The sequence below is a fragment of the Mercenaria mercenaria genome, chromosome 6 (assembly GCF_021730395.1).
Source record: "Mercenaria mercenaria strain notata chromosome 6, MADL_Memer_1, whole genome shotgun sequence".
Taxonomy (NCBI): domain Eukaryota; kingdom Metazoa; phylum Mollusca; class Bivalvia; order Venerida; family Veneridae; genus Mercenaria; species Mercenaria mercenaria.
The window spans coordinates 15,767,218-15,781,742 of NC_069366.1; the positions used below are offsets into that span (position 1 = coordinate 15,767,218).

At 34.4% G+C, this 14,525-nt stretch overlaps 1 protein-coding gene across 3 annotated transcripts; it reads left to right on the forward strand.

Annotated features, from left to right (window-relative positions):
- Nucleotides 1–5,768: 5,768 nt before the first annotated feature.
- LOC123549560 (uncharacterized) lies at nt 5,769–13,376 on the forward strand. Of its 3 annotated transcripts, none has more exons than XM_053545231.1 (3): nt 5,769–5,884; nt 11,131–11,433; nt 11,799–13,376. In XM_053545231.1, exons 2-3 carry the CDS (start codon nt 11,141–11,143, stop codon nt 13,066–13,068), a joined length of 1,563 nt encoding a protein of 520 aa, XP_053401206.1. In that variant the 5' UTR covers nt 5,769–5,884; nt 11,131–11,140; the 3' UTR covers nt 13,069–13,376. The 3 variants fall into 3 exon arrangements, with proteins under 3 accessions (XP_053401206.1, XP_053401207.1, XP_053401205.1); XM_053545232.1 differs by lacking the exon at nt 5,769–5,884 and adding an exon at nt 5,915–6,147; XM_053545230.1 differs by lacking the exon at nt 5,769–5,884 and adding an exon at nt 8,407–8,561.
- Nucleotides 13,377–14,525: the final 1,149 nt, after the last annotated feature.

Below are 14,525 nucleotides of genomic sequence, written 5' to 3' on the forward strand. Positions count from 1 at the left end.
GGTAACAGCAAAAGCTCTACTATTTGAAAAGTGAAAATAGTTGAACTAAAAAAATGATTTTTCCTTATGTGTGGAACAATATACACTTAAAAACAGGTCTGAAGGTAACTTTGTCGAATAAAACCCTTGAAGGATTCAGTAGATATATAGTGGTTGTCTGTCTGATCACTAGTATGACAGTGAGCATAACCTCTGACAAAGAAACTTCAAAATTAAGAGTCACTGATGAATGTGCTTTTTTATGCTAAAATTTTTGTACTCGATTTTTTATTCGATTCATAATCAATATGGGTCATTTACTGCCCATAGGCAATGTAGTTGCCAAAACAGAATTGTAGGTCAAGGTGGTTTCAAGAGCTGAATCTGACTTTGTACTGTCACTGTGATATAGACTTTTAATCAATTGACCTCAAAATCAATAGGTGCCCACAAGCAAAAGGCCAATCAACTTTGACAATAGTTGGTCAAATTATTCATAAGTTATTGACCATGCAGAAAGTAAACTTCTTTACAATGTATAAACAAGCCAGGCGGGCGACTCTGTGTCATCATATAATTCTTTTGTCTGACCAGTTATACAAAAATACATAATCTTATCTATTATAGATGTTTTCCAGCTATGACAGTACAGTGAACAGTTAAATTATACTAGTGAGCAAAAATGAATAGAAATGAAACCCAGTAATGATTATTTAACAATTTCAATAGTAATGTACACAGTGATGTATCATCTAGAATTCTGTTGCTTAATCCTTCTGCTTTACATCTTCCTCTTCTCATTCTTCGAAAAAGCATCCAAATGTCAAGTAGCTTTTGTTTGTTGTGGGTTTAATACCATTTTTCAACAGTATTTCAGTTAGGTAACGGCGGGCAGTTAACCTAACAAAATACGCTTTTACAGCAAATTACTTTTAACTTTAAAATTACTCTACAATTTGACTTTTTAATTTTCTGAATTTTCAACTAACTGAAGGATCATAACTCCTTATCGGCTAGTACTATCCTGTTGGTTATCGAACTTGGTCAAGATAATATGTCCATAAATATTCTGACTGTTTGGTGAACACTGGACAAGAATTACTTAAGTCATTAATTTTCACAATTTTTAAGGGCCATAACTCAAGACTGACTGATTTTCAAACATTACCGAGATATACCCATAAACATCGTGACCAAGAATGATGAATATCAGATAAGGACTATTCAAATTAGAAAATGGACACAGTCAACTTTTACAAATTCAAAGGCAGTAAGTCCCGAGTTTATGGGACAATCTGCTTATCAAACTTCGCTGAGAAACTATGCCAATAAACATTATGACCCAGATTGCTAAGACTAGATAAGAACTGCTAAAGTCAGAAGGTAGGCAATGTCAATTTTCACAATTTTGAGTAAATACAGGGTCATAACTCTAGAGCGACTTTGAAGTTCCAGATGTTTATTGAACTTTACAGAGATATTATTCCCATAATTATTATGACAAGGTTTGGTGAACACTGATAAGAAGATGAGAACTACTCAAGAGCAGCCACTGTCAATTTTCACAAGATTTAGTGTTCATTGTAAGTGCCATAACTCAAACGTCTTAGGGACAATCCATCTGGTTATCGGAACAGGCTGAGATATTGTGCAAATAAACATTGTGACAAAGTTTTGTGAACTGCTCTATGGATTGCTGACTATGAACATTTTTCTTTTTGACCCATCAAATAAGTCCATTTTTTGCAAATGTACGTAGTGTTGAAGATTTTAGACTTTAGACTTCATTACAGCCTTAGAAGTGTACTAAAGACAAAGAGACATATATGTTTGATTTTTCAGCTTTGTTTTACTCGGTTACGTTTCATAAAATCTGCTTTAAAAAAAAAGACAACAGAAAGTACTGACATTATGAACACTGAATGTTTCCTGTATTTTTATTCAATGGCAATCATATCATTGCACGCCCAGATACCATTTTGTCAGTAAGTGACACATTCACTATCAGACTTTCTGTCTGGACTATCATAAATCTTGGCTAGCAAATGCTGATAAATATGCCAGTCCAGCAAGTAGTATACAGGAACCAAGCCACCACAATACAGAGAAGCTTACACCAAACAATTAAAGTCCAATTACTGCCTGTAAAGAATCATGAGTTACTCATATATGGGAACCAGATTATGGATAGGACAGGTTTCTTGGCGACTAAAATAACCAATTTATTGCGGCGTTATTAATGTCTTTGTTTTAATATTTCCAATCACTGAGATGTTTGATTGTCATAATTATAAGGAAATATTCTTTTTGTAAGTAAGTACTTACGTAAAATTCACATGTTTTACAAAATAATCTACCATTGCACTGATGAAAGTTAACAGCATAGCACTTGCATAAAAATCTTAACCTGCTGAGGTACACCAAGAGAGGTAGAAAGAATCAACACATTTATATATAATTTACAGCACAAGTTACCTTTTATTTCATCTTTTTTTATATGCAGGACTGACGATTTTGTTCTATTTCAATACAACATCTGTTTGAATGATTAGGTATTCATGTTTAACTCAGACAAAATAGAGGATATTTGTTTGTTTGCAGTGTGATATCGAAATATATCTTCACCGATAAGGGAGACAATTGAATATTTCTTTATTTTAAAAGTATTGGAGATTTCCCTTGAAAATGTCTGTGAGGTTTTTCCATCACCAAACTTCTGGCCTCTAGCTTAGCATCAGTATGGCATAACATGTAATACATTAAAATCACAATGTTTAAATCTCGAGGAATTACTTAGCAGAAATGCTTTATAAAGGTTGCTACATCATATGAAATCAAGATTTAACACTAGGCAAGTATAATGGAGGAATAAGTTTGACGCAAGTCCTGAAAACTGAATACAGTCTTAGCTAGATTTATTGCATTTTCTTAAATTGTCCTATATCAAATTTCATTGCTAAACTGATGAGCTAATAAAATGAATTATGTCTGAAATTAATTAAGAAATAAGAGTGTTTTAAACTATTTATGACGGGCGGTTATACGTCGGGTGTAATAATTTTACGAGGGCACAGCCCGAGTGAAATTATTTGTACGACTTATTACCGCCTGAGTGTATAAACAGTGTTAAAACACGGTTTTGCTATAAATTATTTTGATTCTAATATGCCCTTAATCTAAAGCAGTAGATAAGATACAGTAGCGCTCTTTCCTGGTCGCAACAAATACATGACGTCACCGCACGTTAACGTGACGTCATTCTAGTGTGTGTGTTTTAATAGAGACAAGCATGTTAGAATTATAGTTAAATTTGCCTGCCGCATTTAGTCCATTTATGGCTTTGGTTTGTGTTACAGCATCTGGAAGCACTATTCTGGCATAAAAGATGTAAAAAGCTAAGATAAACAAACATTATGTAGATAAATACTAATTTCTTTTTAGCATTGTTTTAATTATGCAATTTATAGGGCCACTGTACCTTTTTATTTTGCCATGGAATGGGCGTATATATAAATGTGTGTTAAAAGGAAGTGATCTCCATGTTAACATATCTTAACTCTCCTGCTAAAATCTCTCAGGGAAACAAAATTAACAGTGCTTTGCTAGAATACCAAGTTTTAAAAAATCAGTCATTTTTTAACTAATGCAAAAATCCAACGTCTGGTATATTATTGGGGTTTTTTTGGCCCCCACCCCAAACAAAATGTGAGGTTGAACACCTGGTGTTTTTATTGGGATTTCACACAGTCACACCCTAGTTATGTATGGCACCTGACTAAGTAAAAAATATGCATAAAAAGTGCCTAAAAGTTTGTGCTGCATAATGTATCTCATAAAATTGTGCATTATGAAACATTACTGGTATATTATTCATTATGTGAATTTGTGCACCTTAGTTTTTGTAAGAGATTTCACTCAGCCAGATCACATGTTATGGCCCTTGACTTGGTCAAAAATATGCATAACAAGGCATAAATGTTTGTGTAACATGTATCTTAAAACGTATTTGAACTACAATCATAGGAATATTATTGAGCATGTGAAGTTGTGCAGCTGGGTTTTTTTTCCCTCTGGATTTCTATAAGTTGGACAAGAGTTAGGCTCCTTGATTGTCAAAAATATGCATACAATGTTTTGTTGCATGTATTTCAAAAAGTATTTGACTTTGAGTCATAAAACATTAGGGAATTGTTATATAGCCTGTGAATTTGCACACCTGGTGTTCTGTGTGGGATCTCACTCAATCAGACCAGAGTTATGGTCCTTGACTTAGTGAAAAATACACATAAAGTGCTTAAACTTTTGTGTTGCATGTATTTTTTTTAAAAATATTTCACATAGACTGGTGAAACCATTTAGGAAAATTATTCAGCATATGAATGTTTGCACATGAGGTTCTTGTTTTTAGCTCACATGAGCCAAAGGCTCAGGGTGAGCTATTGTGATCACTCACCGTCCGGCGTCCATCATCCGTCGTCCGTCCGTAAACTTCTACTTTAAACAACATCTCCTCATAAACCGCTAGGCCAATTTCATCCAAACTTCACAGGAATGTTCCTTGGGTGAAGCTCTACAAAAATTGTTCAAAGAATTGAATTCCATGCAGAACTCTGGTTGCCACGGCAACCGAAAGGAAAAACTTTAAAAATCTTCTTCTCAAAAACCAGAAGCCCTAGAGCTTAGATATTTGGTGTGAAGCATTGCCTAGTGGACCTCTACCAAGTTTTTTCGAATCATGACCTCGGGATCAAAATTGACTCCGCCCGAGGGGTCATATGATTTTACATAGGAAAATCTTAAAAAATCTTCTTCTCAAAAACCAGAAGTCCTAGAGCTTAGATATTTGACATGTAGCATTGCCTATTGGACCTCTACTAAAATTATTCAAATCATGACCCTGGGATCAAAATTGACCCCGCCCAAGGGGTCACTTGATTTTACATAGATTTCTATAGGAAAGTCTGCAATTTTTTTAAAAAATTAACCAGAAGGCCTAGAGCTTAGATATTTGATATGTAACATTACCTAGTAGACTTCTACAAACTTTATTCAAATCATGACCCCGGGGTAAAATTGGTCCTGCCCCAGGGGTTACTTGATTGTACATCGGAAATTCTTCCAAAAAATTTCTAAAAATCAACAGTTTGACATTTGAAACATGTAGCTCATATTACTCAGGTGAGCGATCCAGGGTCATCATGACCCTCTTGTTTTGTGAAGTTGTGCACCTTTGGTTTTGTTAGAGATTTCACTTAGCAAGACCTCAGTTTTGGCCCTTGAACCATGAACAGTGACAGGAAGTGGGAGTAGGGGCACCAGTGTCCTTAATAATGGACACACACTTAGTTATTTATCGGATTAGTATATTCAATGCTTGATACAAAATATATTTTTTCTTTGACTTCCTTCTTCCCTGTTAACATCATCATGTTCTTTGCCATGATATTACAGTAGATAAACAAAAAACAAAAACATTTTTCATGTATAACATAGCAGAAACTTGTTAATTATACGCAGTAGTGGTTTGATCTTTTGTACTAACCATTTAGGAATATGTGGCAGTTGCATAAATAGATATAAACATTTCTTTATATTATTTATAATTGATATTATTGAAGTCGTCTATTGTTGCTATAGTAATCTGTCAGTAAATAGACATAATTATATTTTCTTGGTAAGTAAATGGTTCACTCAATTAATAATAAACATGTTTATATCAAACCATTCAATTGACACTTTTTCTTAAATCGTCAGTAACGTGGCCTTGAAAGTTTCACATGACAACAAACATTTGTACTGATGGCAGATTACTCACTCAGTGCACTTTTAGGTTTTGTTTCTTTAAAAGGTAAACTTAAATGGGAGACGTAATTTGAAAAGTTTGCAGTATATGTGATTATATAGGGTAAGTATGTGAGGATTGGAAAACTTTCATCTTTGATATTTAATGTGTTTGAACGGGTAAAAGGTTTTATAAACTGTAGAGAGTTTATTTCAATACTAATTTTTACAAATCTTGCTATTTTTAAAATAGATGAGAAACATGAAAGTGGATTAATGTTTTAAAATAAAGATTTTGTTAATTGGAAGTGGATGATGAATCCACAGAGAACATTAATGACATCTCAGTATTCAAATTCTTGTACTGATTAGTTGGATACTTTCCAGGTAAATATGAAAATAAAATTAATGGTTAACCAATCTACATTATTAGCTCACCTGTCACGAAGTGATAAGGTGAGCTATTGTGACCGCTTGATGTCCGTCGTGCGTCGTCCGTCATCCATCAACAATTGCTAAAAAAATCTTCTTGAAAACCACTGGGCAGAATTACACCAAACTTCACAGGAATGATCCTTGGGTAGCCCCTTTCAAAATTACCTTCAGTAAGTATAAAACTATTTATTATAAAGATTTTTCTTTATGCTCACAAACGACATCCATGACTCTGACCTTGATCAAACAAAGAACGGATTTTAATGTCACCGGTGGTTAAGGAGACAATTTCATTACCACATCACTTTCCTTCTTGCCATAGTGTTCCAGTTCTAAAGCTCTAAACATGCGAACAGTTCACTTACTAAAATCAGGAAGTTTGCAGAAGTATTTGTCACTGTAGATTGGACAATACTGCAGTGATCTCGTGTAAAATGTCAACATTAAAGCATTGAAGAGAATTATTCCTCCAACACATATGAACAATTTACATGCGTAATATCTGCTTAAAGACATAATTTTATTGGTGTGTATATATAAACAATTTGAAAAGCTTTCCATAGCTTCATTGTATCAAACATGTTTGCACTAACTACATGCCAAGTTAATTTGAATACATTTAATGATTATAGAGTTTTGCTCCGGATATGAAGTATGAAGGACAAATTTGAACTTTGAGCTCCATTTGTGGCTTTGACCTTTGACCTAACGACCTGCTATTACATGCTCTGCACATCGTCTCGTAGTCATCTACCAATTAAACAAAATTTAGAGTCAATACTTTTTAAACGGATTTTAAGTTATGATTTGGTATCGTTTGATATTTTTTGCTTAAAATGTAAGGCTATGAGTTTTCAGTCCATACAGGGCGATTGGGCGAAACAACGATGGTCCTAACGGAATACCGAAAGTGTTCTATTTCATAGTTAATAATAGCTGTCAGATTGCAGCTGTAAGAAAAATAAACCGAATGGGTTTGTGGTGAGGAATAGCAAAGAAATATGTCCGGCAAAGAGCTAAGGATGCTACAAAGAAGCAAATAATTTCATCACATTCGAACAGATGTTCTTTTTAAGGAGAGCACAATCAAGTAAGAAATGAAGGACGGGTTGGGTGGTTGGGGTTTCCCATGCTGATAAATATTCATGAAAGGTTTGAAAAATTTGGAGGGGATGGAGGCGGGAGACCGGGTTATGGTACAAAGCTGTACATGTTGATAATAAAATATTGATGGAAAATAAAAAAAATGCTGGGGTGCATGACTGGGGTTGTGGGGTGACTGGGTGGAGAGGGTACAACTTTGCATGTTGATAGATATTTATAGAAGGTTTAAAGTTAAAAAAGAAAAAAATGAAGAAAAAATTGTTGGTTGGGGGAAGAGAAGGGGTGTGACCAGAGTGGTGGGGTGTAGGTACACAACTTCATATGTTGATAATATTGATGGAAAATAAAAAATAACAAAAAACATTAGTGGTTGCATGGGGTGACTGGGTTTTGGGTTGAGGAATGGGTGTGACCAGGGCGATGGCGGTGATCAGGTGTGCGTACACAACTTCACATGTTGATTATAAACGTTCATGGAAAAAAAATAGAAGTTTATTGAATTTCTACAAATTGGTTAATGTACAAATATGTGGAATTTTATTAATTTAAACAATTTAAGGACAATACTTCTGAGGTTACTAAAGAAATCCTGACGAAGTTGTGTGAACACTGCCACGTACAATATGGTAATCTTACTTCGATTTAATTTTCATAGTTCTAGGCCAAATCTGTCAAAAGTTATGAAGCAGAAATTATCATATTTATGGTACGATATATAGTTAACGCTAGAAACTTCTAAGGGACATACCTCTGGTGTTACTTGATAATCAGACTGAAATTTGACGTACCGCATTTCCATATAGTGGTAAGTTTTATTAAAATATTCTCACTTCCTAGATATGTCTATGGACGGACGGGCGGAAAGACAGACAACGCCAAAACTATATCCCTCCGCCTTGGCAGGGGATAATAAAACTCACTCACTATATTTCTGAAAATTTTACATTTTGTCTCAAATAATTTTCATGTATCTGACATGTTTAACAAAATCAATCTTCAGATAGAGAAATACCGCTACAAAATCGTCTAAAAACGTTGAAATTTATAAGCTGATAAGCTGTGTAAATACTCAATGACATGAGCTGATAAGCTGTGTAAATACTCAATGACATGAGACCTTATATATCATGAATTCATTACGACACTTGTTTCGTGATCGATACATAACTTTTGGATTATTTTGTAATCTGGATTGCTTGTATACGTCAAGATTGTGTTATTTAACTATTTTAACAGCAAGAATTATTTCGTTAATTTCAAATGTAAGTATTCAAGTACATATTACTTATGCTTCTAATAATGAAAATCATTCATTATAGTACATGTAACTTGAATATTACAATATCATATCACGGTCATTCTTCATTTTTGAATTTTCCATCATAATTATGTAATGAAATTGCTGGTTGGATATCATTTATTTATTTCTGCAAGGTCTATCTAATTTCAGTGTGTTTAAGATCACTCTTACGGCTTATTCTGATCTCCCCATGTCTCCGGTCGTCGTGTTTTATCAATAATTCTAACATGGCTCGATTTGATTTCCAGTTAAACAAAGAAGGAAATCAAGCTCTGTATATTCTGCGATAAACAACGGTTGACGCGCGGACCGGTAAGAGAGCGTTATGACGTCAATTATGACGTCAAAATACCGCATGACGTCCGATACATTACTCCTCGGGTAAATGAAGTCCAGCATAATATTTATTAAAATATGTCAATGAGCATGTCAGAATGAAAACAATCAAGGCCTTCTTGTGATTTTTCGTCTAATTTACCGCGGTTTATCGTTCAGATGCTTCAGTATTTAACCACTCGGGCTAACGCCCTCGTTGTTCAATTCCTACGCATCTGAACTCTGTCTGAACAGTGGTAAATTAGACGATAAACCACTCGAACGCCTTGATTATTTGTTAAATCTAACATGGCTCGATTTGATTCCCGGTTAAACAAAGAAGAAAATCAAGCTCTGTATATTCTGCGATAAACAACGGTTGACGCGCGAGAGCATTATGACGTCAATTATGACGTCAAATTGCTGCTTGACATCCGATACATTACTCCTCGCGTAAATAAAGTCCAGCATAATATTCATTAAAATATATCAATGAGCATGTCAGAATGAAAACAATCAAGGCCTTCTTGTGATTTATCGTCTAATTTACCACGGTTCATCGTTCAGATGCTTCAGTATTTAACCACTCGGGCTAACGCCCTCGTGGTCAAATTCCTGCGCATCTGAACTCTAAACCGTGGTAAATCAGACGATAAACCACTCGAAGGCCTTGATTATTTGTTAATTCTAATATGGCTAACAATGCTTTAATCGTTATGGTGACGTCACGTCAATGTGATATTTAGCGCCATGTACGCATCAAGAAATAGCACTTTCAAATTCCATGAAATATTTTACTTAATAACATGTTTTAAACGAAATGTCACATTGCACAAATGTTTTGATTAATTTATACACATACTGAATTAGTTATTCGCTTTGCTGAATAATTCGCAATAATTTTCGCTCGAACTGAATTCTGCCGCAAGACGTATTACCGTTTCCGGTCTTGGCGTGTTTTAACAAATACCTACTATTGACGCCGTGCTTGCGCGAAGAAACAGTTCCATCATACTTGATATAAATTTTACAATAAAGAACATATTAGAATCGAAATAATTTATAGCAAAACAGTGCTTTATCACTGTTTATACACTCGGGCGGTTATACGTCGTCCGAAATAATTTGACTGTTGACTTTCTAGAGGTCACGATTTTGACACAGTCTTAATAAATCTGTGTAAGGTTTGTAAATGGGTAATCTGAAGTCAAAATCTATGTCACTAGGTCAGTTATTAGGCACATATTTTGAACAAACTATAGGCTATATTTTCAATCTCATCTTCATTAAAAAAAAATCAGAAAATTTCTATCTATAAAATTTAGGTTGAGACCGAAGCTGACTTATTTGATGAAAAAAAAACGGTCACTAGGTCAAATCATAGACAAACACATTGTAAACACGGGATAGGCCACATTTTCCATATGATCATTAGAAACTGTCAAAATGTTTATCTCTTTAAAATCTATGTCAGCTCTGAAACTGGATTGCCTGAGGTCTAAAACTAGGTCACTGGGTTAAGTCTTAGAAAAACCTTGTTATAACAATCAAGAGGCAATACTTTCTTCTTAATCATGAAATTTTTGTCAAAATGTATATCTTTTTAATGCCCGAGATTGAAATTGGGTTATCTGAAATCAAAACCATGGTCACTAGATTGAATTATATAAAAAAAACAATATTAACATTCTAGGTGCCAGATTTTCCAATCGATCTTCACAACGTTTGTATTAATGAAATCTGGGTTACCGGAGATAAGAACAGGTCACTAGGTTAAATCATAAAACTAACTTGTTAACACTCGAGAGACCACATTCTTTACTTGATTATCTAACAATTTGTAAGAATGTCCGTATCTATGAAATCAAGGTAAAGTTTGTAACAAAATTACCTAAGTAAAAAAAAACTAAGTCACTTTCTTGAATCAAAGATATACCATATTTACACCTAAGAGACCACATTTTCTGCCATACGTTAATGAAACTGTTTGTCTTTTTAAAATCTTTTAAACTTTAAACTGGATCACTTTAATGAACAAATAGGAAACAAGGTTAGATTATTGAAAAACCTGGTAAATGATCTAACTGATTTTCATTTATCATGGTCAGAAGCTTTTACTCTATGAAATCTAGGTCCGATTAGATACTAGATTGTCTTAGGTAAGTACTAGGTCCGATGACCGATACAGGAACGTCAAGGTCCTCTTGTTCTTACAGATTAACAGAAATGTCAGAAGCAATAGAAACACTAGAAGAGACTCCAGAGCTTTTGTCTGCCGACTGGCAACAAAGAAAGAGTATAGGAGCCTGTATGTTAGAAATGTATGACAGGTGTCTCTGGACTGATGTTATGTTTCATTGTAAGGATAGCGAGGAAGGGGAAGTGATTAAAGCGCACAAAATTGTACTAGCGGCTAGAAGCCCGGTGTTTCAGGCGATGTTCTTTGGTCCTTGCGCTGACGGAAAAGATGAAGTGAAGCTAAATGATGTAGAAAAGGATAGCTTTCTTTCGGTATTAAGGTAAAGGTTATACACGCTAAAACATTCTATGATTTTTTTCTTATTGTTAAATTCTACAAACGGGTCTATCAACGGAAGCTATTTTCCGTAACATTCAATAATAAATACTAAAATAAAACTTAACTTCTTCTACATGTATTAATTCGTATCGTCGTTCTTCATTGCTCTAAACAACTATTGGGTAATCAATTTTGAAAACAAATGCCGTTAAGCAAAACCTGAATAGACAAGTACATTGTTATTTTTATACATAGGAACCTGTAATGAGCTGTTCTCATTAAGGACTTTAGATTAGATACAAAATCACAAAAGAGTCTGATATTATTTTTTGAATGAAGTTGTTTATCATATTTATTTGATCACAGGTACATTTACAGTGACACAGTGACGTTGACTGAGGAAAATGTAACTGCAGTCATAAACCTGGCTCACTGCTATCAAGTTTCAAGCTTGGTGCAATACTGCGCTGATTATCTGGCCACCAGTATTACACCAGATAACGCCTGTGAAATTCTAACGACCGCAATGCTGTTCCAGATTTCTAGTCTGAAAGGTACTTGCTGCTCATTCATCGATGATCATGCACAACAAGTGCTCAAATCCGAAGGTTTCCTGAATTTATCTGAAGAATGTCTTTTGTTGATCTTAAGGGGGGATACATTCTATGCTGAAGAACAAGAAATTTTAGAAACGGCAGAAAAATGGTCTAAAAGGAGGTTGTTAGAAAGTGGAATGGCTGAAAACAGTACAAACGTTCGCAAATTTCTCGGCAAATTGTTTTATCAATTGAGACTGCCAACAATGACAAATAAAGCTTTGCTAGAGTATGTAAGTAGAAAAGGTTATTTTTCAATTGAAGAATATGCAGATATTTCAGGATGGATCAACAAAGTCCCCAATATTAAAGTGTCCACCAATTCCTGTGTAGCGAGGGTGCCTAAACTAGAATCAATACAGGTTAACATAGAAAACAGTGATGAGGTGATCAGGGACAGTATTTCCTGTTCGTTTGAGATATCTGTGTCAAAAGATGTAGCTCTGGCAAATATCACCCTCAGTGAAGTAACACCACAGCTGATGTATGAAAAAATGTATACTGATGAAAGACGTTATTCGAGTTTTGTTGGACAGATTTCTGAAGAGGATAAGTTATCGGCCATTTTACGCTATGGAAAGTATGAAGATAGAATTATTAAACTACAAACCTTAGACAACAAGAAGTCGAACAGTTACAGTGCTTTTATTTTATACCCCCTGCAAGAAGTTCTTCCTAGAAAACTTGGCCTTGTATTGTCTGGCACTATCAGCATCAAATGTTTAAAATTTAACCAAAGCTTTAAGGTACAGCAACAACAATATGAAAATGCAACAGTGACCTTGACTACACCATTGGTACTGAAAAAAGGAAGCGATCCATATTGCGTATCAGTTAACTATAGTGTTTGCGTTGGGTTGAAAATGACGACTAGATATCATAAAAGCACAGAACCCATCTCAAACAGTGATGGAACGATAAAAATCCGCAGCAGATGCTATAGTGGAGAATCTTTTCTAGGGATAAAAAAATTGGGATTCCTGAACTTTTCAAATCGTTATAAAGATTCGGATCCAGAAACAAGTGAGAAAAAATCATGACTAAGAGCACCAGTATCAGTATAGAGACAGGCCTTTTTGCACAAGGATGAGCCTAGATCGTTAGAAAGTACAACATCGATTGGAACCGTAGAACACAACCACAAAGCAAAATAATTGCATCACCGCTTTGATTGAAACTGATCATAAAGTGTTAGAAAACATGTAACACGCAGCATTCATTCTTCGATTAGCCTTGCATTACAAATATTTTCGTCATTCTATTTCGAATATTCTACAAATAAAATGAAACTGATAATAGTCATTATTACTACAAAACAAATAGGTCATTAAAGGAAATACAATATTAATTTTTATCCATTATCAAATTTAAAAAAGGCTTCCAGCTTACATCCTGTTCCAAAACATTTTAATGCATTTTATACATTATTTGGTCACAAAGAAAATGAGTCTACATGATCTAAACCAATTCATGCCTAGGTAAATCCTCGATGAAAGGGTTAACCACCTACCTACCCCTAACAACTACGCAGATATTTCAGTTCAGAAAGGAGGAGTGTCATCAGCAGTTCCTCATAATCCTAAGATAAACCAGTGAACCATGATAAGCCTTTGGTATACAAGAATGGAATTCTCAGGATATCATCCTACTAATCAGAGAAGTAAATTTAAGTAGTGGTCTTAAGTACTGTGATATTTGAATGAATCATGCAAAAGATTTTTGAGAAAAAATGTTTCAATTGTATGGCCTTTTTGTATTGTTAAAAGGGTACACAAATATATGTATGAAATTATTTTTCACATGATTCCCATAAGCAGGACATACCTTGTAAAATGCACTGAAGTAGTTAAAAGGTTCGGCTCTTGTGATAAATACTGGTCAGTTGACAAGTAACACATTCTATTGCCTTTACTGACCTATAGTCTACCAATATCTTGAGAAAATGTGACTTCTGATGGCATTTTTTGTTAATGCTCGTATATTAGTATAAAAGTGTTCCTTAGGATAAAACATGAAATTTAAAAAGGGCTGTCGCCTTCTAGGATTCTTCTTTACTGTATAATTGGGTCAAAGGTCAAATGGGTGCATTTATATTTTTGAAATATTTTTGGTACTGTCGTATCAAAGGGATATTTCAATATAATTTCAAGGTCACAGACATGTCAAGGTCAAAACTGAAATAATTTTAAAAATGACTTCTTAGTTATTAAAGGTATCAGCTATAAAAAGAATACATGTATTGTACACATTTTGAGAAATGTGCGTGAAAGAGAAAATATGACAGGTTTTAAGGAAGAAGACTAGAGCGGAAAAAGACTTACATTTAAATGTATAAAAATTCTCACGTAAAAAGTTAAAATCTCTTTAATGTCATGTATACAACCAAGTTTTTTTAGCTCAATAAGGAGAGCGCATACCTAAGGATCGCGAGGTCGTGAGTTAGATCCCCGGGAGAGGTGTATGTTCTCCATGACTATTTGATAATAGACATTGTCAG

What these genes read in the sequence shown, in the direction of transcription:
- LOC123549560 (XM_053545231.1), top strand. Translation starts at nt 11,141, where the DNA reads ATGTCAGAAGCAATAGAAACACTAGAAGAGACTCCAGAGCTTTTGTCT. An exon ending in AGCTTTCTTTCGGTATTAAG is followed by an intron (nt 11,434 to 11,798) that starts GTAAAGGTTATA and finishes ATTTGATCACAG; the next exon opens with GTACATTTACAGTGACACAG.